This window comes from Lynx rufus, unplaced genomic scaffold, assembly GCF_022079265.1.
Source record: "Lynx rufus isolate CCGP_SWC_20201006 ecotype Redwood Valley unplaced genomic scaffold, mLynRuf1.p SCAF_1, whole genome shotgun sequence".
Classification (NCBI taxonomy): Eukaryota; Metazoa; Chordata; class Mammalia; order Carnivora; family Felidae; genus Lynx; species Lynx rufus.
In genome coordinates this window covers 133,592,403-133,618,061 of record NW_025814823.1, presented here as the reverse complement: position 1 = coordinate 133,618,061, position 25,659 = coordinate 133,592,403, and the positions used below count along the sequence as shown (strand labels likewise).

The 25,659-nt window shown below is 44.1% G+C and overlaps 1 protein-coding gene across 1 annotated transcript in view; it reads right to left on the bottom strand.

Moving 5' to 3' along the window:
* The window catches only part of LOC124509657 (microtubule-associated serine/threonine-protein kinase 4-like), a 178,981-nt gene extending 160,368 nt beyond the window's left edge, over nt 1-18,613 (bottom strand). Inside the window, exon 1 of the mRNA XM_047076371.1 lies at nt 18,257-18,613. Coding sequence (XP_046932327.1) covers nt 18,257-18,613 — 357 coding nt within the window. The remainder of the gene's footprint in view (nt 1-18,256) is intronic.
* Nucleotides 18,614-25,659: the final 7,046 nt, after the last annotated feature.

Sequence of the window (25,659 nt, the reverse complement as noted above, 5' to 3'; positions counted from 1 at the left end):
GAAGCCTTGGTCTTCACCCTCTCCTGGACCAGTACTCTCAGGGGAGAAAACCGGGAGCCCGGAGGCAATGGACTCAGATGTTCAGCCAGGCTGAACTGGTCTTATTCCAGGCAGTTCTGCCTCATTAGTGACAACTGGCCGGCCAGCAGGGCCAGACTTCTAGAAACGAATTCTGACATAAAACTTGAACATACAATATTTAAAACTTAAAAACAAAAAAAACCTGTTTTTAAGTCCTCTCTTCTTTGAATTCAATTGTTCACCTCGACATGGGGACAGAGAATAAATGAGAGACGGACACGCTACACCACCCATGATCGTCAAGGCAAGCTGAGGAGGCTCTAGCTTGAAATTCAGTCTTTCACTGCTGCCACTGGTCACAGAACTTCCACTTCTCCTGAGCTGCAGAGTCAACTTCTCCCACACACCTATTGACTCAAAGATTTACTACATATTGGAATGCAGCAGCTGTGAGTACGTAGATGAACAAGACAGGGTCTCTGCTCTCACGCAGCTCCCGGTCTGGCGAAGGAAGACATTGTAATGCAACACGTTCAGTGCACGCTCAGTGTGGATGATACCCTACGCCATAAGCCACCGACTTGCTGGGGGTGAGCAAAGGGGAGGGCTGGAAGGAAGCACAAGACCTTTGAGCAAAAAGACAGGAAGTGTTAGGTGCCTTATTGGTCTGGACTATAATACTGGGATATTTAGTAAAATCGTACAAATGGCAGAACCAAAATTTTAAGTTTATGGGGCTACAACACTTACAGGAACCAACGTTTTGCTGATGAGTAGAGCAGGTGTAAAACCTTAACTCACGAAGTCAGACATACCAAAAAAAAAAAAAAAAAGTATTTTCTTGAAATCAAATTAATTGAGTCCAGGGCCTCTGGTGAAAAACTGGTCCCTCCAAGTCATGTCACACAAAGCAAAGTCTATCATGCTTGCTACTGCATCCTCATTGCCAACCAGACCCTGAGGGCCCTGAAATCCAACACACTCATGATTCCATGCCCCTCAGGTAGCACCCAGAATCCTTGTCAAGGCAGGAAACCCGCTGTCTAAAAATCCAGCCTCCCCAGGCCCACCCGGTGGCCAGTGACCTTCTCCCTGGCCTCATGCTGCCAACAAGACGATCAAGGATACCAGCCTTGCTCCCTTCCCCTCCAAGAAAGCCTGTTTTCTCTCTCCCTTCTCTCCAATGGAACGCACCCTCTATCCCAAGAGGCATGTCAACACTCTCTGTTCTGTAAATTAAGACTTTTTATAGAGAGAATGAGAAGCATCTCTACTTCAAACTGCTTCAGTTTTCTCCCAGGCAAGGACATGCAAGGCAAGAAATCACTACTGCCTCAGTTCCTGCTTCAAATACTAGAGGAGAGAAAAAGCACAGCAAGACAGTTTTAATCACTTTAAGATTAATTTGCAACAGGTGCCCCCCACAAACAAAGCAGAAGATGCTACAGACACAGAATCCCCAGGAGAAGCACCCCACCACTTCGAACCTGGAGGGGTCAGCAGACCTCTCCCAGAGGGTAGACAATCAGGTTTCTGTTCTCCGCAAAACACTGTCCAAGAAGCACCTTCATGGTGGGAGGTGTGCAAAGTACCACACCTTTTTGGTCCACAAGAAATCGGCCAGCTCAAAAAAACAGGAGGACCTTCTCAAAGAATGGACAGACCAGGGCTCCCTGAATGGGTTTCTGTTCTGCAACACAGATAACCTCTAGTAAGACAGATTAACCTTAGAAAACAAAGATGGGGACCTATCATCACCCTCCTCAAGAGCCAAAGACTTCCAGTGATCCCAAATTATCATTTCAGTAAGGGCCAATAAACTCCTTGATTTTTCAGGCCAGACAACTCCACCTTAGAGGAAGAGCTTTGGCTCTATCATTTCATGCATTGACCAGCTGTCTGCAAGCCCTGTGCAAGGAGAGTGAATGGTTCTTGGAGTTAAAATTAATAGCATAGCTATAATTGCAAATTTCACAAATCCAGAGCACACACTGTGGTTATGCTAAAAATGACCGTGACAGAGAATCTTTGAAGGTCTAGTGGAACTGGCCACACACCCGGGGCTTCGAGGACTGCTTGCTTAGGTATTTTTCCTGAGGGAAGAGTGAGGGGAAGATATGCTGGGCCAGGAAAGAGAGAACAGAGCTCAGAGAAGGTTCATTTGGGAGCTTAATGTTCCTTATAAAAGCACAACCGCCCTCATCATTCCACCTTGGTTTGCACATTTTAATACCACCTCCTATAAGCTTTCCCCAGCCTTGAAGTCCACTCATTTTCTCCAGTTCCCCCTGCTGCCTTGCCTTCTAAGTTTGTGTGGCTTTCGGAAGCAGCCATCATATAACACATGGTCCCCACACCAGTAGACCAGAATCACTAACTCTTTTGAGAAGCAATTTCCTCCCATGCTTACAGAATCCTGAAGGAGACATCAAGTCCCCTGAGTTTTATAGAGAGGTTTTATCCGCAGGAGATTCACTTCCCTCCGCACCTCCAACTAGCTCCCCTGACCAGCCTGCAGAAATTGCCTTATAAAATCACAGGGTCCACCTCATAAAACCAGTTCACCAAGGGGTGCTGAGGCCCTGAAACAAGCCCACATAGCTCAGAAGTTTCAAAAAGCTCCTGGATCACGGGTTGCCAGGACAAATCCTCAGCTATGTCAGGAGCCCCACACACACAGGCCATGATTCCTGCCAAAAACCAAGAGGGTGAGAGCTTCTTCTTCAAGCTTTGCAAGGGCGTTTTGAAGAGGAAGAAAAAAAAAAAAAAAAGATTGAGGAAATGTCTGAAACTCCAGCTGAGCCAAAAACATCATTGCTCTCCACTTGGCAAATTTCAAGGAAAGAGTAATCAAAAGATATCCCAAAGCAAGGAAATAAAGCGGTATCCTCAAGAGACAGGACCCAAAAGGGCTTATCTGGTAAATTCTTACCAAACCTACTTTCTCCCTGAAGTCTGTCCTCACCAACAAAAACACCAAGTTCCTTAAGACAATGACTAAAACAGCATTAGTCGCAAACGTTGCTTAATTATCTAGGCAAAGATAAATCTTAAAACAAAAATAATCTTGATTAGAAAGTTATGAAGCTATAAATAAACTGGTATTAAGGAAAACACTACCATCCTGGTAGTGTTTTTTACTAGTAATTTTACATTACACGGGCACAAGGAATGAATCATAGGAGAGGGAAAAACCACCTACCAGTTCCTATTCCTTCTTAGTGAACACATCTGTTGGACAAATTATTTTATCTGGTACAACCTTCTCCTCCCCTCTTCTTATTTCCATCTTCAAGGCACCAGGAAAACCCTGTAGGGTAAATCCCATCAGGGTGATTCTGTAGTTCTTTTTCACTCTCCTTACTGACATTACTTACTTTGACCCACATTTTCACGTGTCGATAGTGTACTGCACATTCACACCAACTCACTCCACTTATGCTGTCTCCTAAATCGACTCTGTGTTGCTTTGGGCACGGACCAGATTTTTTACATTTCTTTTGCGTATCCTTTCCTTCCCTCCCACCTGCCAACTCCTACAGAGCTTTGCAAGAAGCAGCTTCAACAAATATCTCCTTGCACACCAGCTCAACCCCACCACAAGAATTGTCAGCAGCAACTAAGGTACCAGGCAGGAGTCCTACATCCCATCTCCAAGAGCATCTTCACCAGCACCTATTATCAAAACATACTAAGACAACATTTGGACATTCCAAGATTCTATGTCCATCCATTCATCCAGCCCCCCTCCCCCCGTATTTCCTCCCCTTCTGGCCAATAGGCCACAGCAAGAGAGGCACCATTCCTATACTTGAATAATAAATATAGCCCCAGGGGTGCCTGGGTGGCGCAGTCGGTTAAGCGTCCGACTTCAGCCAGGTCACGATCTCGCAGTCCGGGAGTTCGAGCCCCGCATCAGCCTCTGGGCTGATGGCTCAGAGCCTGGAGCCTGTTTCCAATTCTGTGTCTCCCTCTCTCTCTGCCCCTCCCCCGTTCATGCTCTGTCTCTCTCTGTCCCAAAAATAAATAAACGTTGAAAAAAAAAATTTTTTTTTTAAATAAATAAATAAATAAATATAGCCCCAGCCTGCAAGTTCACATTAAAATAAGCCTCCCCTGCGGCACCTGGGTGGCTCAATGGGTTCAAAGTCTGGCTTGGGCTCAGGTCATGATCTCCTGGTTTTTTAATTCAAGGCTGTGTCGGGCTCACTGCTATCAGTGCAGACCCGGATTCAGATCCTCTGTCTCACTCTCTCTGCCCCTCCCCTGCTTGTACTCTCAAAAATAAATAAGACATTTAAAAAATTTTTTAATTAAACAAAAGAAGCCTCCCTCCACAAACCACTACAACAGGCCCTAGTTTCCTAATACATCCTAAATGAGCAGCTGTTTTACCCACAAATGGAAAGCTGCCCCACCCCTGAAAGTCAAATTAGTCTGTTCAAGATTTTTTTTAAATTTCATGATAATTTTGTTATATAACCTGCCACTTTACATCCAAGCCCACAGACAGAACAGCAGCAGTAATTAAATTTACATTCTTAGACGTCCTTAAGTGTCAAAATAAATTCCTAAGAACCACAGGTAATAGTATCTGAACAATTCAAGACCGTGCCCTCGTGATCACAGGATTTTCAAGAGTATAAAGTGAGCACCCCCTGACATTTCTCAGCAGGGCTTATTCCTATCACTTGGTAAACCTGTATTTATCATTTGTTAAAGTCCATGTTTCACTTTCTCTTTAATTACCACCGACTATCTCTGATGGAACCATCCCACTGGTGGAACTCAGCTGCAAGCGATTCTTTGGGGGCCTTCTCCATCTCTTGACATGAACCAGCTGCATGAATTCCAGAACCTAGCTGTCACCCTCTCCTGAGAGGAGGGTGGACACATGGGAGAGAGAAAACCAGCAGCTCTAGACATTAGGAAGACAAACATCCTCTACTTGCAGGGATGCAGCCACCCTTCCAGACACTATAGAGTCAGGTTCAGAAAAGAAAGAGGCCCCAGAAATCACACATTTATGTGCAAGTTCCCCAGTGGAAGGAGGATATGCGCAATTACTAAAAACCTCATCTACAGGAACTAGGTAATTCTTGTGATGGGTGTTAAAGTAAAAGAAAAAGCACAGCAGAATTTTTAAAAAAAGACCATTTCCCTTATTTCTATTAAAAGTACTTGGCTTATTTTAAAAGGTATTCTGATGGGTTTTCTGAGGTAATCACCTTCTACCTTATATTCTCGGCCTTCACATGTCTACCCCCTTAGAAATGAACTGAAAACTGCCGGGGGACATTTTGCTTCTAGTTAAGATGATTTGCTCCCGGTATGTGAATGAGTCTCGGGCGTCCATGACAGTGTCCTTAAGACAAAGTAAGGTCACTGCCACACCTCCAGGAGGAGCCCCAGAGCACAGGCTGAGAGTGCTCCCCTGGCTCACTAGGGCCCTGATCAGCCACATGGGCAGATGTTGACAATTAACACCAATGATTACTTGTGCCACAGGCATCCACCTCCAGAAGCTGCTATACGGCCCCCAACACCATAGGGAAAAGAGGCCCCTCCCCAGTATCCCATTCATTCTAGGGGTTAATTATACTTCTATAGGCTGGAAACCCAATCACCTTTTAAAACTACATCTCTATGGGACTTCACACTCCAAGTTCCAAACAATGGACTTCCAAACAAACTTAGATAAAAGGCCTGACAGCTAAGGCTAACAGCTTAGGCTGGAGATACCACCGTCTTTAAATAAATAAGTAAGTAAGTAAGTAAGTAAAAATAGTCTACTCCAAAGGCTGGGCAGGTAGGATCCACAACAGTGCAGGAGAGAGCCCTGGCGGCCAGGTAAGGCAGAGACCATACAAACTTTTCAAATCAAAAAATTTTATCAAATCAGAAATTGCTGGTCTAGGACATCAGAATAATAAACTTATGATGGGACATGTGGCCCAAACATGGCCCAAACATAACAAAACTGACCTTGTTATCCAGAGTTACACTCCTCTGCAAGACTGGGAGATAAGAGGTAGTACCCTCAATTTATTCTGATGAATGACAGAAACATACCAAATAACTTTAAAAGATGAATAAAAGAGGAACATGAAACTTTTTTTTTCTGTATGTTCAAATCAGCATAATCTGAAAGGAAGGATCTATGGGCAAACATCCTTGTGAGAATTCCTTTCAAGAATATGTGCCTATCCACAGATCAGAAAACACATTTGCCTACCAAGTTTGTAAAAAAAAAAAAAAAAAAAAAAAAAAAAAAAAAATACTTTTAGAACAAATTACATGCTAATGACAACAGTAAAATTTTCATGTTTCTGTATTAAGAGGCAAACAAAAAATTAGAGCTAAAAAGGACATCTTACTTCACCATACATGAAAACCTTGGAAGCTATAATCCACCCAGTAAGAAGCCAAGACAGTGTTCAGACCTCCCAAACTCTCAGCTAAAACTCAGCCACTACTTATACAATTGCCAGAATTCCTACAACACATATGCACTGACAGCAGCTTTTGCCTAAGCACCAGTGAGTACAGCCCAGCATCACTGTTAATGTTTTAAGGCTGGCTATCAATATTTCATCAGAAATTAAAATAATGACTTTAAACATGTGGCCAATAATGGCTTACTGCTGCAACTGTGATTGTTCAGCTTCCCAAAGCCAACCAGAAAATAAAAACTGGTTTATGATTTAAAACCTTCATTTGTAGAAACTCTCCCAGCCTATTAACTGATGACCTAAAACCCAAGATCATAGCTTTAAATCCTAGCCCTGACTTTAACTTCCAGAGACACTTAATCCAAACTCTTCATGGCAAAGGCACAGGGACCCCGCTGCTAAGTGGCATTTTCATTAACGATCATTCATTTATTCTTGGCAGAGCATCAAAGGCTCTGTGCTAGGATCTTGGATACACAGAGAACAAACAGGGACCCTTAAGGGTCCACTGTTCTTCAAGAGTCTCCTCAAACCTGTTCCATCCTTTTCCTCCCTTGTTTAACATCGAGAAGGTCACTGAGCTACAGCTACAGCAGGGTAGTGCAAACCAACCAAATTAATAGATTTTAAAAGACTTTGGTAGGGGCACCTAGGTGTCTCAGTTCGTTAAGTGTCCGATTTCAGCTCAGGTCATGATCTCACAGTTCGTGAGTTTGAGCCCCGCATCGGGCTCTGTGCGGACAGCTCAGAGCCTGGAGCCTGCTTCACATTCTGTGTCTCCCTCTCTCTCGTGCTTGCTCACGCTCTCTCTCTCTGTCTGTCTGTCTGTCTGTCTGTCTCTCTCTCTCTCTCTCTCTCAAAAATAAAAAAAAAGACCTGGGTTAAAGTTCAGCGAATAAATGCATGTAAAGCCCTCAGAATGGTGTCTTAACACATAATATGGCTCAAGTACCATTTTGTGCAACATGTTATTGTTCACTCTACACTGTTCCCTCTCCCTGTTGAGGGGATTCAAGTTGACAGGACACTGTTCCCACTCAGAGGAACTCACAATGAGAAAACCAATGAAACAGCAGAAAATGCTATCCAAACTTAAGTGCTGTACAGATATTAACAATATAGACGAGATCTGGAACAACCCAAGACAAAGAGGTACAGCACAATCCTCACAAAAAGAACTTCTGCTGCTACCTTCCACTTGTTTCTAAATGGAAGGAGAGATGATGCACATGTTTCATTAGTTTCAGAGGTACAATATAGTCCACTATCTCCAACTTTTAAAATTAAAAAAAATATTGTCTACTTTCATCAAGACTACATGCAATTTTATCCTCACTACCTCCGCTTAAACACTTTTACATCTTCAATGGTTTTCAAAGATGATTGATGCCCAAAGCAAGAGCCCTAAAGTAGAACAAGATGTCAAATGATTAAAAAAAAAAAAAGTACCTTGTTCACAGAATAGGAAGGCAGGAAAACCACACCAGGACGTTATAGGGGGGAAAAGCAGAAAAAGTGAGAGCAAAAAGAGCTTTAAAATTCTTTGAGTCATACAATTCCATAACCAAGAAAGGCCTTTCCCCCAAATATTCTGTTCAACTAAAGGTTTACTACAATCTCCCAACTAACATGGTTTGTCATGTTCTTTTTAAAATGCCAGCAGCCAAAGGGTGCTGGGAAGAAAAAATTGCCAAATGGTCAAGTTGCTTCTCTACCGGCATAACTCCTTCCAGTTGGTCTCATTCCCTAATTTTAAAATCGTTACACTCAGCTTGCTCCAGGTGGAAACGTTCTAATTTCCAAAGTGCAACTCATGAAAAGGGTTTGTTTGTTCTTAATGAAGAGTTCAAAGTTGTAATTTGCATTTTCTTTCTTCTAATAGTGAATCTGCACCATGCCTAAAACCCACCCGTCACCTCAGATTGAAATTAGTCTAAAAGATCCTAGAACCACTCTACCTGTACTTCTCTTCCTAGCCAGCAGTTAACAGCTTGTGCGGATAACTAACAGTGTACGAAGAACAAAATGCCAAGAAATTCCAAGGAAATTAAGTGGTACATTAAATAAAATTTACAAAAGTACTATTTCAAAGAATAAGTTAAAGTACCATAACACAAGGCAAAGAGAAGATAGTCTTTTCTTATTTGACAGGCAGTTTCCCTCACATTCTCCATCACTCTCCCATGCTCACACAGCACTCGCTTAGTCTTTAAAACTGCACCAAATTTAGGGGCGCCTGGGTGGCGCAGTTGGTTAAGCATCCGACTTCAGCCAGGTCACGATCTCGCAGTCCGTGAGTTCAAGCCCCGCGTCAGGCTCTGGGCTGATGGCTCAGAGCCTGGAGCCTGCTTCCAATTCTGTGTCTCCCTCTCTCTCTGCCCCTCCCCTGTTCATGCTCTGTCTCTCTCTGTCCCAAAAATAAATAAAACGTTGAAAAAAAATTAAAAAAAAAAAAACTGCACCAAATTTACCTGGCACTTCTACTCACTAGTCACAAGAGAGCCACAAAAATGAAAGGTCAGCATTTTCTTGAGTCTTCCTGATAGGTACTCTATTCATCTGAGATGAGACTGAAGTTCTCCTCCCTAGGTAAAACTTCTCAATGGTCCTTTTTCTTGGGCTGCCCTTCTGCCTGGAGCAAACATTCTCCTCATCTTGGCTACACCTGAGAATCCCCAGAGCAGCCCACTTAAAACAAGCCTAACAAGGGTCACCTGGGCAGCTCAATCCGTTAAGGCTCTAACTCTTGGTTTCGGCTCAGCTCATGATCTTGCGGTTCGTGAGTTCAAGCCCCCATCAGGCTCTGCACTGCTCAGACCCTGCTAGGGATTCTCTTTCCCCCTTTCTGGCCCTCCCCCGCTTCCTCTGTCTCTCAAAATAAATAAATAAACCTCAAAAAATAAAAAATAAAACCACAAGCCTGAGGTGATGACTTCAAATAAGCATCAAACAAATTCAATTAAGCTTCAGATGATTTCAACTAAACACTCCAGCTAAAACTATGGGAGTAACAAAGCAGATTTTCTGAGTTTATGTTACATGTGTAGGGGCTATAAACACTCCTACAGAGCCAATTTATTCATAATGAACTTGTTTGTGAAAATAATCCTTTAACCTTTTATACACGAAATAGATTTCATCATCACTGCATCTCATTTCAACACCTTAATGTAGTTTAGGTAGCAATGACTGCCCTAAGAAGCAATTTTAAATTTTTAATTTCTGTAATATACGTCTCAATGACATGTTCAGTGACATAAAATTTTAACCAATTCTAACCCAATTTTACTTTACTTCCCTCCCGCCGATGATGCACCAGGTCCCTTCCCGCATCGCAGGTGTGTCCACCTCTGCACAAAGAAATGCCTAAACGACAAATGTTAACACCAGAAGTCAGAGATATGATGGCATTATTTTTAAAACACAGAAAGGCACAAAATTATCAGACAGGAGCGACCTACATACCTAACTTCTCAGCTTATCGAAAATGTAGCTGACCAAGTTCTAAGAGGCCAAAGGACCCACACCCAATGTGCAATGATTAACGTACATTCAACTACCCAAACTAAATTGGGTGCACCTGTGAGCTTGCCAGCCATTGAAAATACCACTAAATTAGTGTCAAGAATAAAATTAAATTTTCATTTTCCACATGATAGCCTATGAAATTAGTTAAGAAAAGAAAGCCAATCTAACAGTACTTCCTCTCTCACACACACATCCCCACCTCATCCCAGCCCCCAATATCAGTACAAACCACTGGGGCTGAAAGGCTCAGTGGAAATAAGTATCATAATCAAAATTATATCGACTGTGTCCAAGAGAGGAATAGATGGGCTGGCAAAAGAGTACAAGTCTAGGGTACAAATTCATAGGCTGTCTCACAGACACATGTGGCTAGTTATGAATTCAAATCATTAAATTAGCAGTGAATGCTCCTTATTAAGTGGGAGGGACCACCAGAAACCGCATACAAGTTCTATACATTGAAATGTGACTTTGATGTATGTGTGCCGCTGACCACGGTCCTGAACCAACATTTCCCCTTTGGGGGAAGGCTTTTCTCTCCTTTCCTTCCCAGGAATTACGAACCAGGTGAGAGTTCATGGAGACAGATAATGAAACAGACAAGTACACAGAAGCTGGTGGAGGATAAGACTTCTATTGAATCTTATGTTATGTTCTGCTTTAACCCAGGAGAACAGTACCAGACAAGAAACCAGACAAAATATCAGAGACATAAAAGAGAACAAGAATCTCTGAACAATGCAAAGTTGTATAAACAGCAGCCTGAACAGGTTCATAAGACAGAGCACCAGGTTGGTGAGAGGTGCAGTCCCTGCAGTAGCATTTGAATTTTATCAAAAGTGCTCCTAGATTGTTTTTATTTTTGCCTTAAAGGTTGACATGTCTACACTGCCCCAAAGGGACACAACAGAATGGGGGGGGGCGCGGGGGACAATTTACATATCTTAATTCTTGTACTTTTAAAAGTACAATCACACTTCTAATAGATTTCCTCTCTGTAAAGTTGGGGTGGCCCTTGGACCACCTGCCTTGCCCCACTCCACCCTAACTCATATATAAACCAAAGCTGGCTTCCAAAAAATCATTTGATTGGTCTTATTACTCCGTTCTCAGACTCCAAATCATTACCTTGGATACTTAAGTGCATGGTCATCATCTCACCAGCCTCACCATACAACTGACATGCTGCCTTCTGACTAAATCCCTGGGCAAAGCCAGTAATTTACATGTTCATACAGTTGTTTAGGATATTATTAATAAATGATCACTAAGAGCAAGTTCCATGAGTAAAAGAGAGATCATATCTTAATAGAAGGGTTAATGAACCATACACCATAAAGCTTTCCTGTTAGTACATTATAAGAAATGCTCTATGAAATTAAAAGTGATAACTGTGCTACACATCTACCTACTCATGAATGAAAGGGCCTGTCATGACTACCAACAAAACATGCTAGTAGCATAATCCATCAGGGAAGGGACCGCTAGGCTTCTAATTATTCCTGGCTATGTCACAGCCATTCTGCATAAACCAGCTCCTCATGCTCAGTAATAACAAATGCTGCTATGGAATACATACTATGTGCAAGGCATCATGCTGGCTACTTCATATAAAGCATAATTCTTAATTCTCCTAACAACCCTCTGCAATAAATGTTGCCATGTCCATTTGACCGATGAGGAAACAGTCTCAGTATTAAAAACCTTTCCAAAGTCACACAACCTGTAAGTGGCTCAGTGTCATCAGTCCGTACCTTCAGGCACTACTGACTCTCACTCAGGGCAGAGAAAAACTGGCTGCTAGCCCTTAAGGGATGAAGGAGAGGAGCACATGCCCTTTCCTGACAACACTACAGAACACAAGAATGTGATTATAAATGACATGAGGTTTCTTTCGTATAAAAAGTACAAGCATCTCTTTTAAGATACACATGTGCGTGCATGCATGCGCACACACACACACATACTCACTCAGTTTTCTTCAATGCCAGGCCACCCTATTATGGATCCATCTCATTGTGAGAAGGCTCTTTCTACACTGTATCATGTTTGCACCCCGCACTATAGTTCTTCCACAACCTTCCTCCAAGGGACAAAGTGAGAAACAATGGGACTCATACACTGTATCCACTAAATCTAATACACAGCTTTGTCACTGACTGTAATACATAGTTAATACATAGGTTTGTCACCAACTGTAAAACAGTGGCAAAATATAAATATGACCTTTCCCTTGAATACCTCAGACCAGAGGTGAAAAAGGCAAAATCCTTAGTTCTCTGATGCTGATCAGCCCTTCCCAGGAAGATACAGGCAAACAACCTAGATTCTCATAATGTGTATTAGCTCACCAACACCACACTTCCCACCGACAAGGAATCTCATACAATCTCAGGGCAATTTCCCCTTGTATTCACCTTGGGTAAATATTTCTCTGTAATTTACTGTGGAAATGAGCTATTCCAAGGCCCTCTTCTCAGTCACCATTCCCATTAATAAAGTTTTTCCTTCAAGAAAATAGTAGGCTTAAGGCAACATCACAGTGAAAAGGAGCATTAATATTCACACTATGGTATTCTCTTGAAGAGAGCTCAATTCTTTTTCTACAGTATTTGCCATGTGTTTACCTGGGGCACTTGAACTACCAGGAATGAGCCCCCTGTTCCATGTACACATCATTTATTAAGATGCCTTCTTCTAGGTTATCAGCTTCAATCCTGGAACATTTAAGCAGGCTACACAAGCAGTTCCCAACAGGTGGGCTTTGTGCTTCCTGCCCTCCCCAAACACAAATCTCACCATACCACTATCTCGATTCAAATCCTTCAACGGCTCTCAGCACCAGCTGCTGCATCACTCTCAAGTGTCATCTGATGTTATGCTCCCCCCTCCTCCATGCCAAACGACCCGCAGACCCACCATACTCTCTCCCACTTTAGGGCCTCCAGCTACCTGCATGGCTCTTACCCATGGTATCTCCCAGCTATCTCCCCGCTCATCCATTATGTCTCAGCTCAACATCACCTCCTCAGTGAGGCAGTTCTCACCTCCCAGACTAAGAGAGCTCCATGATATAGACACACTCCCTCACGGCCTGCTCCTCTGTTCCATTTACTTCCTTTGAAACCAACTAATTAATAATCGTGTGTTGTGTGACCATCTCCCTCAACTACACTAGAAGCTTTGTAGGGTCCAAACTATCTCTGTCTCATCCACTTTCACGTCCTTAATGCTGAGGCCAATGCGTCACTAGAGTCTCATGCAATATATATTGGTTGACTGATTTTCTCAACTCTCTTATCGAAATGGTGAGTCAAAAAAGTAGACAAAATAATAAATGCACCAAGATTTATGCACTGCTTTTGTTCAAATTACGTAGCTGCTGTGATTAATAAAATACAAACTCAGGGCGCCTGGGTGACTCAGTCGGTTGAGCATTCAACTTCGGCTTAGGTCATGATCTCACGGTTTGTGAGTTCAAGCCCCCTGTAGGGCTCTGTGCTGACAACTCAGAGCCTGGAGCCTGCTTCCGATTCTGTGTCTCCCTCTCTCTCTCTAATCTCTACCCCTCCCATGCTCATGCTTTCTCTCTCTCTCTAATAAATAAGCATTAATAAAATAATAAAATAAAATTCAAACTCAATGAAAAGCTTTACTGAATTCATAGTTGTTTTTCGCTATTTATTTTCTTAAACAATGAACAGCAGAAATTCATGTACTGCATCACTACTGTGTGCAGGAATCCCACAAACACATCCCAGGTATTATTAAGAGCAGCACTCAAACACCATTCAATAGAACAGTTCAAAGACATCCCATGACTGTGCCTATCGTCACGCAGGAAACTGTTCCCCAACGTACGTCAATAAAACAAACCTTTTAGTATAGCAGAATATAAATGAGCCACTTTATATATGGAGTTGAAAATCCTTTTAACCACTAAGCCTTTTCTTTTTCAGCAATTCTAAGAATCCTTCCAAGTTTCAAGTTCTAATAGACACAGTGAAAAGCGGACTTAATACACAAGTCCCTTTAAAGGTATTTTGAGTGGATCCTCAGTGATTTAGCTTTGTTCAAAATTTACCTGGATCAAAAAAAATTTTTTCTACCTGGATCCATGAGGTATTTTTGATAAGAGATCTAGAGGTCTGGGCATAATTCACAACATACACAACAAATGAAAACACACAGTCACCGTTCAATCAAATGCATGACTATTTTCAAAGATGTCCTTTTTTCCTCATTCATTCAATATATACTCACTGAGTCGGTACTAATATACTAGAGGTACTGTGCTAGGCATATAGGACAAAATCCCTGCCCCCGAGGAGGTCAGTGATAGACAGCAAACGGTACCTGAGTACTTCATTAGTGTCATCACACGGTACTTTGGGAAAAGACAGGACAAAGTTGCCTACAAGTAAATCTCAGAAATGTGGTCACAGCAACAGTCCCCCAATCTAGATAGATGCCTGTAGATCGACAGAGCCACCAACCCTCAACACCCGCAGACTCCAAATGCACAGGCTTAGGGAAGCAGCGGAGGAAGTTAGATGCAGTTTATTAAACTAAGTGATATGCACCATCTCTAACTCCCAGGTGTTTAAATACAGAAGAATGCAAACACTGCCTTCTTATTGTTTTTAAGCAACAAAAGTGTAAAGGGCTGATTTAAGTCTCTGATACCTAGTAAGTTCACACAAATATTGATAGTAAGATAAAATACATAATAGGTCAAACACTATTGATATACTCAAATCAGCTTCAACAAGGTTGCCAAAAACAAGTTAGCACTGCAATTAGACACCACATACTTGAATTTTGCTGTTTTTTTTTTTAATTTATTTTAATGTTTATTTTTGAAAGAGAGAGATCAAGCATGAGCAGGGGAGGGGCAGAGAGAGAAGACACAGAATTTGAAGCAGGCTCCAGGCTCTAAGCTGTCAGCACAGAGCCTGTGGTGGGGCTGGAACCCACAAACCATGAGATCATGACCTGAGCAGAAGCCGGGTGCTTAACCGACTGAGCCACACAGGCGTCTAGAATTTTGGTGCTTTTTAAAAAGTGATGCAGAAAAAAATAAAAATAAAAATAAATGAATAAATAAAAAGTGATGCAGTAAGTTATTATGAGAAGAAAAAAAAAAAACTTTGGAAAACAATGACTCTCCCAAGCTAGACACAACAATTTAAAGATCTAAATGAGGGGCGCCTGGGTGGCGCAGTCGGTTAAGCGTCCTACTTCAGCCAGGTCACGATCTCGCGGTCCGTGAGTTCGAGCCCCGCGTCAGGCTCTGGGCTGATGGCTCAGAGCCTGGAGCCTGTTTCCAATTCTGTGTCTCCCTCTCTCTCTGCCCCTCCCCCGTTCATGCTCTGTCTCTCTCTGTCCCAAAAATAAATAAACGTTGAAAAAAAAAATTTTTTTTAAATAAATAAATAAAGATCTAAATGAACCTCTTTCCATTTTATGCATTGCACTTAAGCCTTTTAAAGCATTATACTCAGCACCTTGCCATAGTAGGACATTACTCTAACAGTGCCTTGCCATAATACGACCTGATTCAAATGAAATCTGTTTCCCAGCTTATGCTAATAAAATGAGAATAACCTGAGCAGACACAGCCTCAGGTTCTCTCAAAGTAGCAGGTTAATTACGCATAAAAATAACAAACCAGCCCAAGTTCGTACTTCCACGTCACAAGATATTCATCACCAATGAACTTGAAAAATTAATATTTACTTAGCACTTCATGCTATATATTAGTGTGCTAGGATTACATAAAATCGCAGGTACAAAATGCCTAACAACTCTATTGTTGTGATTCCCATTTAAAGGTGAAAAAACTGGGGCTACAACTAATTGAATGGTCCACAATCCCACAGCCAGTTAATGCGGCAGAGCTGGGAAGCACACCCATGTCTTCCCACTAAACTTAGTGTTTGCAACCCAGTGTTCCTGACTGAACCCTCTGGAATGGTGCTTGTAGTTGTGTGCATTTTCTGAGGAGCCGGTGGAGAGCTGACATTAGATTCTCAAAGAAGCCTACCATCCCACAAAAGGTTAAAAATCACTGCACCATACCATCACCCAGGTAAAACCAGAAAATGCACACTGGACTTTAACGCCTTTCACCAAGACTACCACTTCTCAGCTCCTGAGGAGGAAAAAAAAAAACTCCACAGTTAACAATTTCACTTTAAAATTCTCACAGCCAAGTCAAGATTTCCACTCCTGGATAACTTCCAGCAACCTCTGCCACAGAGTCAGTTACACAATAAATTGCAATACTGTATCAGTTTACATCCAATTCTGAGATTTCACAAATAGTGACCAATGTTATTTAGTCATTCCACTTTCCAAAATGTGTTTCAATCAACCAGTCCTCACTGCATTGCCTGAGAAATAAGCTATCATTATATCTCTTCCCAGGAAGTAAAACACTGTCACCATGAGGCCAGGCAATAAATCAGCTACAGAATTGGGATCAAAAGTGAGAAGCTCCTTGCTTGCCCCACCCATATGCAAGACTGTGTCATTTACCCCAGAGCAACCTCTCCTAGCTACAGAGAAAACACTGGCATGTTCTCGACCAATGACAACACTAAATTAGAATCTACTAGTAAATCAGTGAATTAGGGCATACCCCCAGCTGCCCAATGACAAGTGCGCTCATCTTGAAAGTTGAGGCAGATGTCACAGGATAAACACCTGGCACATGCCTGACATCTTAAAAATGAGATGCAACCACTGAGGGACTCTGACAGTTCTGTGGCAGGTATGGCACTCAGCTTAACTCCTGGCATTCTGTCCCTAGGATCAATCTGAACATTTGATCCATCCTAAATTCCTGATCAGCAAAAAAGAGTATTTCTGTGGAAATGAACTTGAAGTTACCTGGTTCAAACCCCTCATTCTACAGGTAAAACCATACCTCAGAGAATGAAACCACTTGCCTAAGGCTCATAACTCAGACCTCAGAAAGCAAGTCTCCCAACACCTGTCCAGGATCCTTGCAATTCTCCAGGGCACTGGAAAATCGATCATGGATACTGCCAGAAGCTTGGCCATCGACCAAACAGCGCTGCTCCATCTCTGCCTCGCCAGGACATCACTCCCCTCACCCTGTGCCAGATCCACTCTTTGCCTCCAGAATGAGGTCCCTCGGGGCCACTGGCAGGACACTGACCTCAACATGCACATTCTGAGGGATAAAGACAATTACCTACTAAAGCTAACCCCATCCAGGAGAAGAAAAAATAGGACTCTGGCACTGAGGAATTAACTTCACAAGGGCTCTACGTTAGGACGATGTTTTATTTATAGCCCTGCCTGAACAAGATGACTTAGGCACAACTCTCCAAAGCAAACAATCGAAAAGATAATGAAGAAACTTATGCTTCTCTAACTGTGCTCCAAAGCCCCCCCAACACACCCCCTGCCAAAAAAAAAAAAAAAAAAAGCCAAGGAAAGCTATCTAGAGGACACCAAAGTCATACGCTCAATGTGTCAGGACGCGACCCACAAGTTTTGGATGAACGTTCTTCCAGGAGACCAGGATGGAAACAGTCTCCCGGAAGAAAATCAGGGGTTCTCTATCCAGTCTGGCAACCAGCGCGCATCTGGACACCCAGGACCAAGTCCGAATGAGAGATGCAGGCGTGCACGACAGTGGCGCCGACCGAGAGCTCGGAGTCCCGCTCTCTCAGAGGACCGACGCTGCGGGGACCAGCCAAAACCACCCGCAGGTGATCCCGGGGAGCCGGCGTCACTGACACGCCCCGGTGAAACTCCACGGGTACCGCTCCCACTCTTCCGCCAGGACAGACACACCGTCTCTTCCCCTCACACCCATCCCCTCACCACACTCCCTCTCCGCCCGAGAGCTTCGGCGGGAAGCAACGCCCACTTCGGAAAAGAAGATCTTAGTTGTGGGGACCAGCCGGGCGTCCAGATCACTCATTCACAGAGCCACCGTAGCAGACACAAACATTAAGGAGTTTGCTCTTCTGACATAAAAAGCACACGATCAGGCCGCACATGAAGGCACACACACGGAGGTAACAGCCATGAGAAGTCAATGACCCACAGGGAGGCTCCTAACTGCCAGCACCCCGGGCTCGGGGCAGAGCACCTGGGGTCCCTCCCCCTCTCCACGCCCCGGGGCGCCCAGCCGTGGGCCGCGCGCGGAGTGGAGAGCTGAGGTCTCCCGACAGCAGGGACCCGGAGGGGGGCGAGCGGGGGAAGGCGGGGCCCACCTCCTCGTCCTGCTCCTCCTGGGACGCGCTGCTGCCCCGCGGCGCGGGCGGCGCGGTTCCTCCGCGGAGCTGCGGCGGCGGCGCACACACTCCAAGCTCAAGCACCACGCGCGCGGGAGCCCACGCGGCGGGCGGCGGGGCGCCTAGGGCGCCGCCCGGCGGCGGTGGCTGCGGCTGCTCTCGAGAGAAGCCGCCGGGCTCCCCTTCCTCCGACAGAGTTTCTGAGCCCGAGGAGGACTCGGCCGAGGAAGCGCCAGGCGAGGATGCGGCGGCCACCGCAGGGGCAGGAGCCCGGGCGCCGTGGCCGCTGCAGCCACGGGGCACCGGCTCCGGCGCCTCCGAAACTTTCTCCCCCATTTCCCTCTCGGGCCCAAAGTGCAGCCCGAGGGGCAGCGGGGACGCGGCGGGCACTCAGCGTCTCCAGGGAAAGCTGCGGGCTGCGCGGCTCCGGCTCGCTCTCGCTGCCGCTCCCGGGCTGCGGGGAGCCCCGCCGGCGACTACATGGCCGCGGCACGGCCGCGGGAGCCCGCCGCCAAGTTACCAGCCGCCCAGATTTGGCGGCCGACCGGGGCTCCCGCGCGCGGGGACAGGCCAGCTCGAGCCGGCGCTCTACGCTCTACAATCCTAGCGAGCTGCGCCCGCGCCGCCGGGACTGCGGCTTCGCCAGCAAAACCTGCCTCCGGGCAGGAGCGGGGCCGGCGGAGGAGACGGGCAGCCAGGGGAGCCAATGGCAGGGCAGGCGCGCCGGTGGGCGGAGGCTGCGGCGCCCCCGGCCGCACGGGCGTCAGGTAGGGGAGGCGGGGCGAGGCGCGGGCTACGGGATCCGGAGGAGCGCTGGGGCCCCCGGGACTGGCGAGAGGCGGTGGCGGAGGGGGCACCCGGAGCCTGGAATCGGAGCCAAAGGCTTGGACTCCGAACTTAGCGGAGGAGTAGCTGGCCGGCCTTGCAACGCCAGGGAGAGATGGCTGAGGGGGCGGTGAGACCTTGGAGAAGAACTGGACTTTGTTTCGAAAAAGTAGAATTGAGGAAACTGACCAGAAGTAGAAATTTAAAACGAAACACAGTCACGCACACACACGCACCCACTAGACTGCTGGAGGAGAACGAGGGAAACTTCGTGGTATAGTGAGTGGATGGATCTAAACAGACCTGATTTCCAATCCCGGTGTCTCCGTTTAAACTCGTTTGGCCTCAGTTTCCTCAGCTGGAAATAGAGACATTACATTAATACCTGTCTTGTCAGGCTATAGGCAGAATTAGAGCAAATATTTATGTGTATGTATATAAGCTTCAGCAGAGAGCCTGGCTTGGACACATGGTTAGTTTTCCAAAAACTATTTATTTTTGTCTATTAACTTGAAGTTTAAGTCATGCCCCTGTATTTAATTGGGAATGAGAATGTGCCTAGTACTGTGCCCAATCCTACACAAAGTTGAATTAGAAAGGGCTCTGTGGCGCTAACCATTGCCTGCCTCTCCACATCGGCTAAACAGCATGAAGAGTTTACAATTTCCAGTTGACGGTCTGCTAGCCCTGGATTCTAAACCAGCAGGATGCAAAAACAAGTGCTTCGCTTTCCTTACCTCTAAGAACTAGAAGAAAGAACTTGCACCAAAGGCACAAGAATTGCCTTAAGGCCCTCCCTGGACCTGGAGAATGCATCCTGCAGGGTGATTGGGTGACTTAAATTTCTTGGAAGCCAGCATTTGGTGCAGCAGTGGTAGATAAATGACTCCTCAACGTGCCTTCAGCTCCAGCCCTATTCTGAGCTCTGGCACTGCAACCTGAGCTATAAATTCAACCTGATTAAATTCCACAGACAGTGATTGGGATGTGTGCCAGGTGCTTGCAGGGGGTACAAAGGTGAGTAAGACAGGTCCCCTGCCCTTCAGGAGCTTATGGTCAAGCAAGAGATTGATGATGCAGGGCACCTGGGTGGCTCAGTCAGTTGAGCGTCCGACTTCGGCTCAGGTCATGATCTCGCAGTCTGTGAGTTCCAGCCCCGCATAGGGCTCTGTGCTGACAGCTCAGAGCCTGGAGCCTGCTTTGGATTCTGTGTCTCCCTCTCTCTCTCTGCCCCTCCCCCACTCATGCTCTGTCTCTGTCAAAAATAAATAAAGCATTAAAAAAAATCTTTTTAAAAAGAGATTGATGCAGCATAATATACCTCCATTATTAATTTTGTAAAGCTATAGTCGTGCTATGAGAACAATGTGCCATGGCAGGAGAGAGGAGTTACAGGAAAACAGTGAACAAATCCTCAAGAATCTCAGATTTCTCTTTATCAGAACAGTTTTGCCCAATATCCTTAAGAACTGAAGGACTCCAGTTGATAGCCCCTTCAGCTAATGAGCCCTTTTATGCTATCACGGTATTTACAAGTGATACATCACACAAAGCACTTCATTATATTGGACAGCAAGCTTTGTCCTGATCAGTTTCCTCCCAAGATGAAGGGGAAAGAAATATAGCATAACCCTATTGCCATGGACAGCCATACTGCAAAGCGGGACTCTGGCTGTCAGGCTTGCATTGTGACACTTGAGGATTATCTGCGGGGATGTGAGTACCTGCTGAGGCAAAAGGGCAATTCTAGTGACTTGGCTAAGTTGTGACAGCAAGGCTGAAGAGAGAGCACAGTGGGGTGGTCAGAATCCAGCCCTGGGCCTCCCAATTGCTTTTCTACTCGGGAGTATTGGTCTTTATCCGAGCCCGTATGTGGTTGATTCACCACAGCCAAAGTGAAATGAGGACTTAAGCAAACCATTCACATGAAAGAGAAGGAGGGGGTGCCTCTCAGTGCATCGGGAAAGAAGAGGCAATGACATGATCTGAATTCCTAACAGGAGAAATGATGATAGCTATTATTGCTTGAACCCTAAACACTGTCTATGGATGGTCTCATTTAACCTTGGCAGCAACCTAAGATGATAGACTGTATTGGCCCTACTTTATCGATAAAGAAATTGAGGATCTGCAAGGTCAAATAACTTGCCAAATGTCCCACAGCAAGTGAGTGACAGAACTGGGGTTTGAACCCAGCGGTCTGCTTCTGAGGAACTCTTACACATTCCAGTAAAATGCAATTCAGAACAGACCACTTTTTTCAAGTACATATTTATATGCTACATTACAAAAATCCATAGAGAAGGAATGTTGTTGTCTTGATTCAATATGTAAAAGAATATGAAAGGATATGTGGAGAACAGATTGTTTTTCCCCCGCAAACATTTATAAAGCACTTACAATGTGTTTCAAGCACTTTACAAATGGTAATTTTCTTAATCCTCACATCAACCCTATGAGGTAGCCACTATTATTATTCTCATAATATATGTGTGAAATGTATGGAAACTATAGCCCAGAAAAGTTAAGTAATTTGCCCAAAATCACACAGCTTGCCAGTGATGGAGTCAGGATTCAAACTTGAGCAGTTTGACCCCACCGTTTGTGCTTTTAGCCTCTATAGATCAAAATCAAGTGGCAGATCAGTATTTAACTTTTTAAACCTTAACCCTACATAACCTGTTTTGTAACTTGTGACATATATCGGTACAAATACAAATAAAATTTCACAAAATAATATCTACACTAAGTTCCTATAAGCAATGAAGTCTGGAATTCTGTTATATTATTGAAAATAAAAATGCTAATTGTGATCAGCTAAATGTATTTCACTCTCCATTCTGTCACATGCAGTCGAAATCAGTGTACCTAGTCATCTCCACAGCTGCCCCACAAGGAAACTATGACTGTGGTTCAGTCTGAGAGTTTCCAGACAAGAAATGGGCAAACTCAAAGGATGATTCTAAAAATGGAAGGTGATCAGAAAGTCAGGCCAATTCCCCTGAAATATCACAATTAGACCTAGAGACAAACGCTGAGGTATGGCCAAACCACTGGAACAAAATCAGTTTTGATTTTCCAGAATCCTGTGGTTCACCTTTCTTATCTGATAAATTATAATCATCATCCTCAGTGGCAAAGAAAGTACCCCACCAGAAGCACATCTCATAAGTGCTCCTAATGTTAGGTATAAAAGTATGTTTTTTTTTTTCTGTCCTGTCACTGTAGGCAAGAGCCAGAAAAATAAAAATGACTTAGTCATAACTCTTAGGGAGCCAATAGCGTAGCTTCCTAGGACAGAACCAGACCAGCCTACAGATTAGAAAGGACAAGGTCATCAGTGTCCATACATTGTGCTGGACATGATCCCAAGTGCTTGGTTCAAGGACAGGCACTTGAATAAGCGTCCATTGTGTTCAGTGATTAAAACTTGCCTCAGTTTTCTGAGGTAACAGGAGGCGTTGCCTCTGGGAGTCTCTGTTGTCTCTGCCAGTCTGCTCTGTGGGTGAGGCTATGTGAATATCAAGCTCTGTCTCTCTGAGATGGAGAATGTTGGAGGAAAAGTCATCACACCCATAGTCCAGTCCCATTGTTTTGACCTTCCTCCTAAGGATTAGGGTTAGGATTTAATAAAATTAAAATCAACTCTCCTTTGTCTTACCTACGTGAAATTAGAGCATCACCAACTTCAAATAAACATTTTTGCAAAATGACAAATAAATATGCTCCTGCTCACGACACTAAAAACTCCTAAATATCATACTATCTTTGGGTTTTGAAGATGATGGTATTATACTTTTGGTAGGTTTTTAAATTATCACTATTAGTGATGGATGTGCCTGATCCTTGACCAAAGAAATGCAATTTCAAGACAAAATAAACACCAGTGAAAAGGTGGTACTGAAGTGGCCTAGGCTGGGGGGTTCTAATTTATACCAGAAGGTGTAGCATAATACAGACCATGGCTGTTTCTGACCACTCAGCTGGGAGGAAAAGCTCCACAGTTTCTAAGGCTGTTATTTGTGTCTGAGGCTCTAGGAAAGGAAGGGCTACAGTACAAGGTTCCAGAAGATAAGTAGGAAAATGTTTAAATGATGGCTGTAAAGTGTAAGTGCAGAAGAGTAATGACTCGAATTGCAGCTGTTGGAGTTTCTGACCTAGAGGTTGAGAAGAATGGGAAACTAAGCTATGTTAGCAAGTTAAAATAAGCCTACAATGGACCACAAGGGGAGGATGCTGCTGATCTGATCTCTTAGACCAAGGTTTCTCACTGCATTGTATGTAGAACATTTGCATCACATCACCAGGAGGCAAGCAAGGGAACAAAGGATGCTGGTTCCCTGGCCCCACCCAAGATCTGGGGAATCAGCATTTTTTCAGCTCCATTCCAAGAAAGTATCAAGTACACTAAAACTTAAGGATTACTGAAGATGTTCCTAACTTGGAGATCAAAGGGCCATTTTATGCTGCAAACATGCATGGTTCTGTAGAAGGTGACTAGAACAAGCCTGACTGATGGCAGTGTGCGTCTCTTCGGACCACTTTGTTCCCCTTCTCTTAGAATACAACTACCTTGGGAGAGACCAAGACAGTTCAGCAGCTGGGCAGGAATATGCATGTTCCAGAAACAGCTGGAAAACCTGAGCTAATATACAAAAAGAAGGGAGGATGATGTTCCCTTGAGGATTCTGTTTAAACAGAATTCAAAATGGTGACCTATTTCCCACAGAAGACTCCAATCTTTTGCATCTGTCTTTCCAAGATGGACAAGATGGATACTCACATCTGGGATTTTTTTGTTATGCTTTCAGCATGAAATGTTCTTTTATTATCACTCTTCATTTTTCAAAAAGATTTATTCAGTACTCTTTGCCTGTTTAGGAAACAGAAAACACACAAACACATTTACTCATTTTTATTCATTATAGTGGTTTGCTGTCAGAGTCAAATGGTTCTGTTTTCCATTTTCAATTCTTACAGCAATTTCCTTGACTCTGTCTACATTGCATGGCACGTAGTTCCTTCCACCACCAACCCCAACTAATTAGAAAATAAAAATGATGCTGAATATTAACCTAGGAAGTAGCAACTCCTTCCACAGCCATGAGCCAGTTTGCAACCTTAGGGTTAACTTTGAAGGCTTTTTGTACTTGAGGAAATAGTATGTTCTAGTCCTTCTCCCCTCCAAGTGTGGTTTGTCAATAAGACGACCTAGGAGGTTATTACAGATGCAGAATCTGAGGCCCCATCCCAGGCCTACTGTATCAGAATCTTAACAGATTCATGGGGAATTTGTAGCCATATTAAAGCTACAAAAATACTGTTCCTGTGTGGTTCTCAAACCTGGCTGTGTATTGGAATGACCTATAGAAGTTTAAAGTATACTGGTGTCCCATCCCCAAGATTTTCTTTTTTTTTAATTTTTTTTTAAATTTTTTTAACGTTTATTTATTTTTGAGACAGAGAGAGACAGAGCATGAATGGCGGAGGGTCAGAGAGAGGCAGACACAGAATCTGAAACAGGCTCCAGGTTCTGAGCTGTCAGCACAGAGCCCAACGTGGGGCTCGAACTCACGGACCACGAGATCATGACCTAAGCCAAAGTCGGCCGCTTAACTGACTGAGCCATCCAGGCGCCCCTAAGATTTTCTGATTGAAGTAGTTTGGGTTGGGGCTTGGACACTAAGATTTAACAAGTTCCCGAGGTGGGAAGTGCAAGACAGGGAAATACAAGATGAACCAACTCACGGTCCCACAAATTTAAAAAATGCTCAAAAGAAAAAAAACAAAAAAAAACATAGGACCTTGTCAGAAGAACACAGGTGCTCCCGGTAGCCAAAACCTAGACCAAGCTGAGCAACAAAATAAATCATGATCGTTTTGGATCATAAACCATAGAATAAAATAAATATCCATGGGTCCAAACTCATACAAATAATGAAATAAAAAAATTAAATGAAGGAACAGAGAAAAGTACTACCTCACAATAGAGCACCAATTAACAACTGTCAAAGAGGGAAATAGAGGATCACCAATACACAAACACCAAAGGAATAACTGTTGCAGGTAAGACTCAAATGTGTGTGCTCAAATGAGCAAGCTGAAGTTTGAGGAGAAAAAGGATTTGCATAGACTCCAACTACTGCCCCAACCCCGGAATACTTACCAATACAAAGTTAAAGATAGTAACTGTGCTGTGGAGAAACCCCTCAGACATCAACCTACTCGTTTTTTTTTTTAACGTTTATTTATTTTTGAGACAGAGAGAGACAGAGCATGACTGGGGGAGGGTCAGAGAGAGAGGGAGACACAGAATCTGAAACAGGCTCCAGGCTCTGAGCTGTCAACACAGAGCCCGACACGGGGCACGAACTCACAGACCGCGAGATCATGACCTGAGCCGAAGTCGGGCGCTTAACCGACTGAGCCACCCAGGCACCCCTCAACCTACTCACTAAATATCATTTATAGTAAGACATATCAACATTCTGAACCCCTTGCTATAATACACATCATTTTTGTGGTACTCTTAACAAAAATGCAAAATGCAAATCATA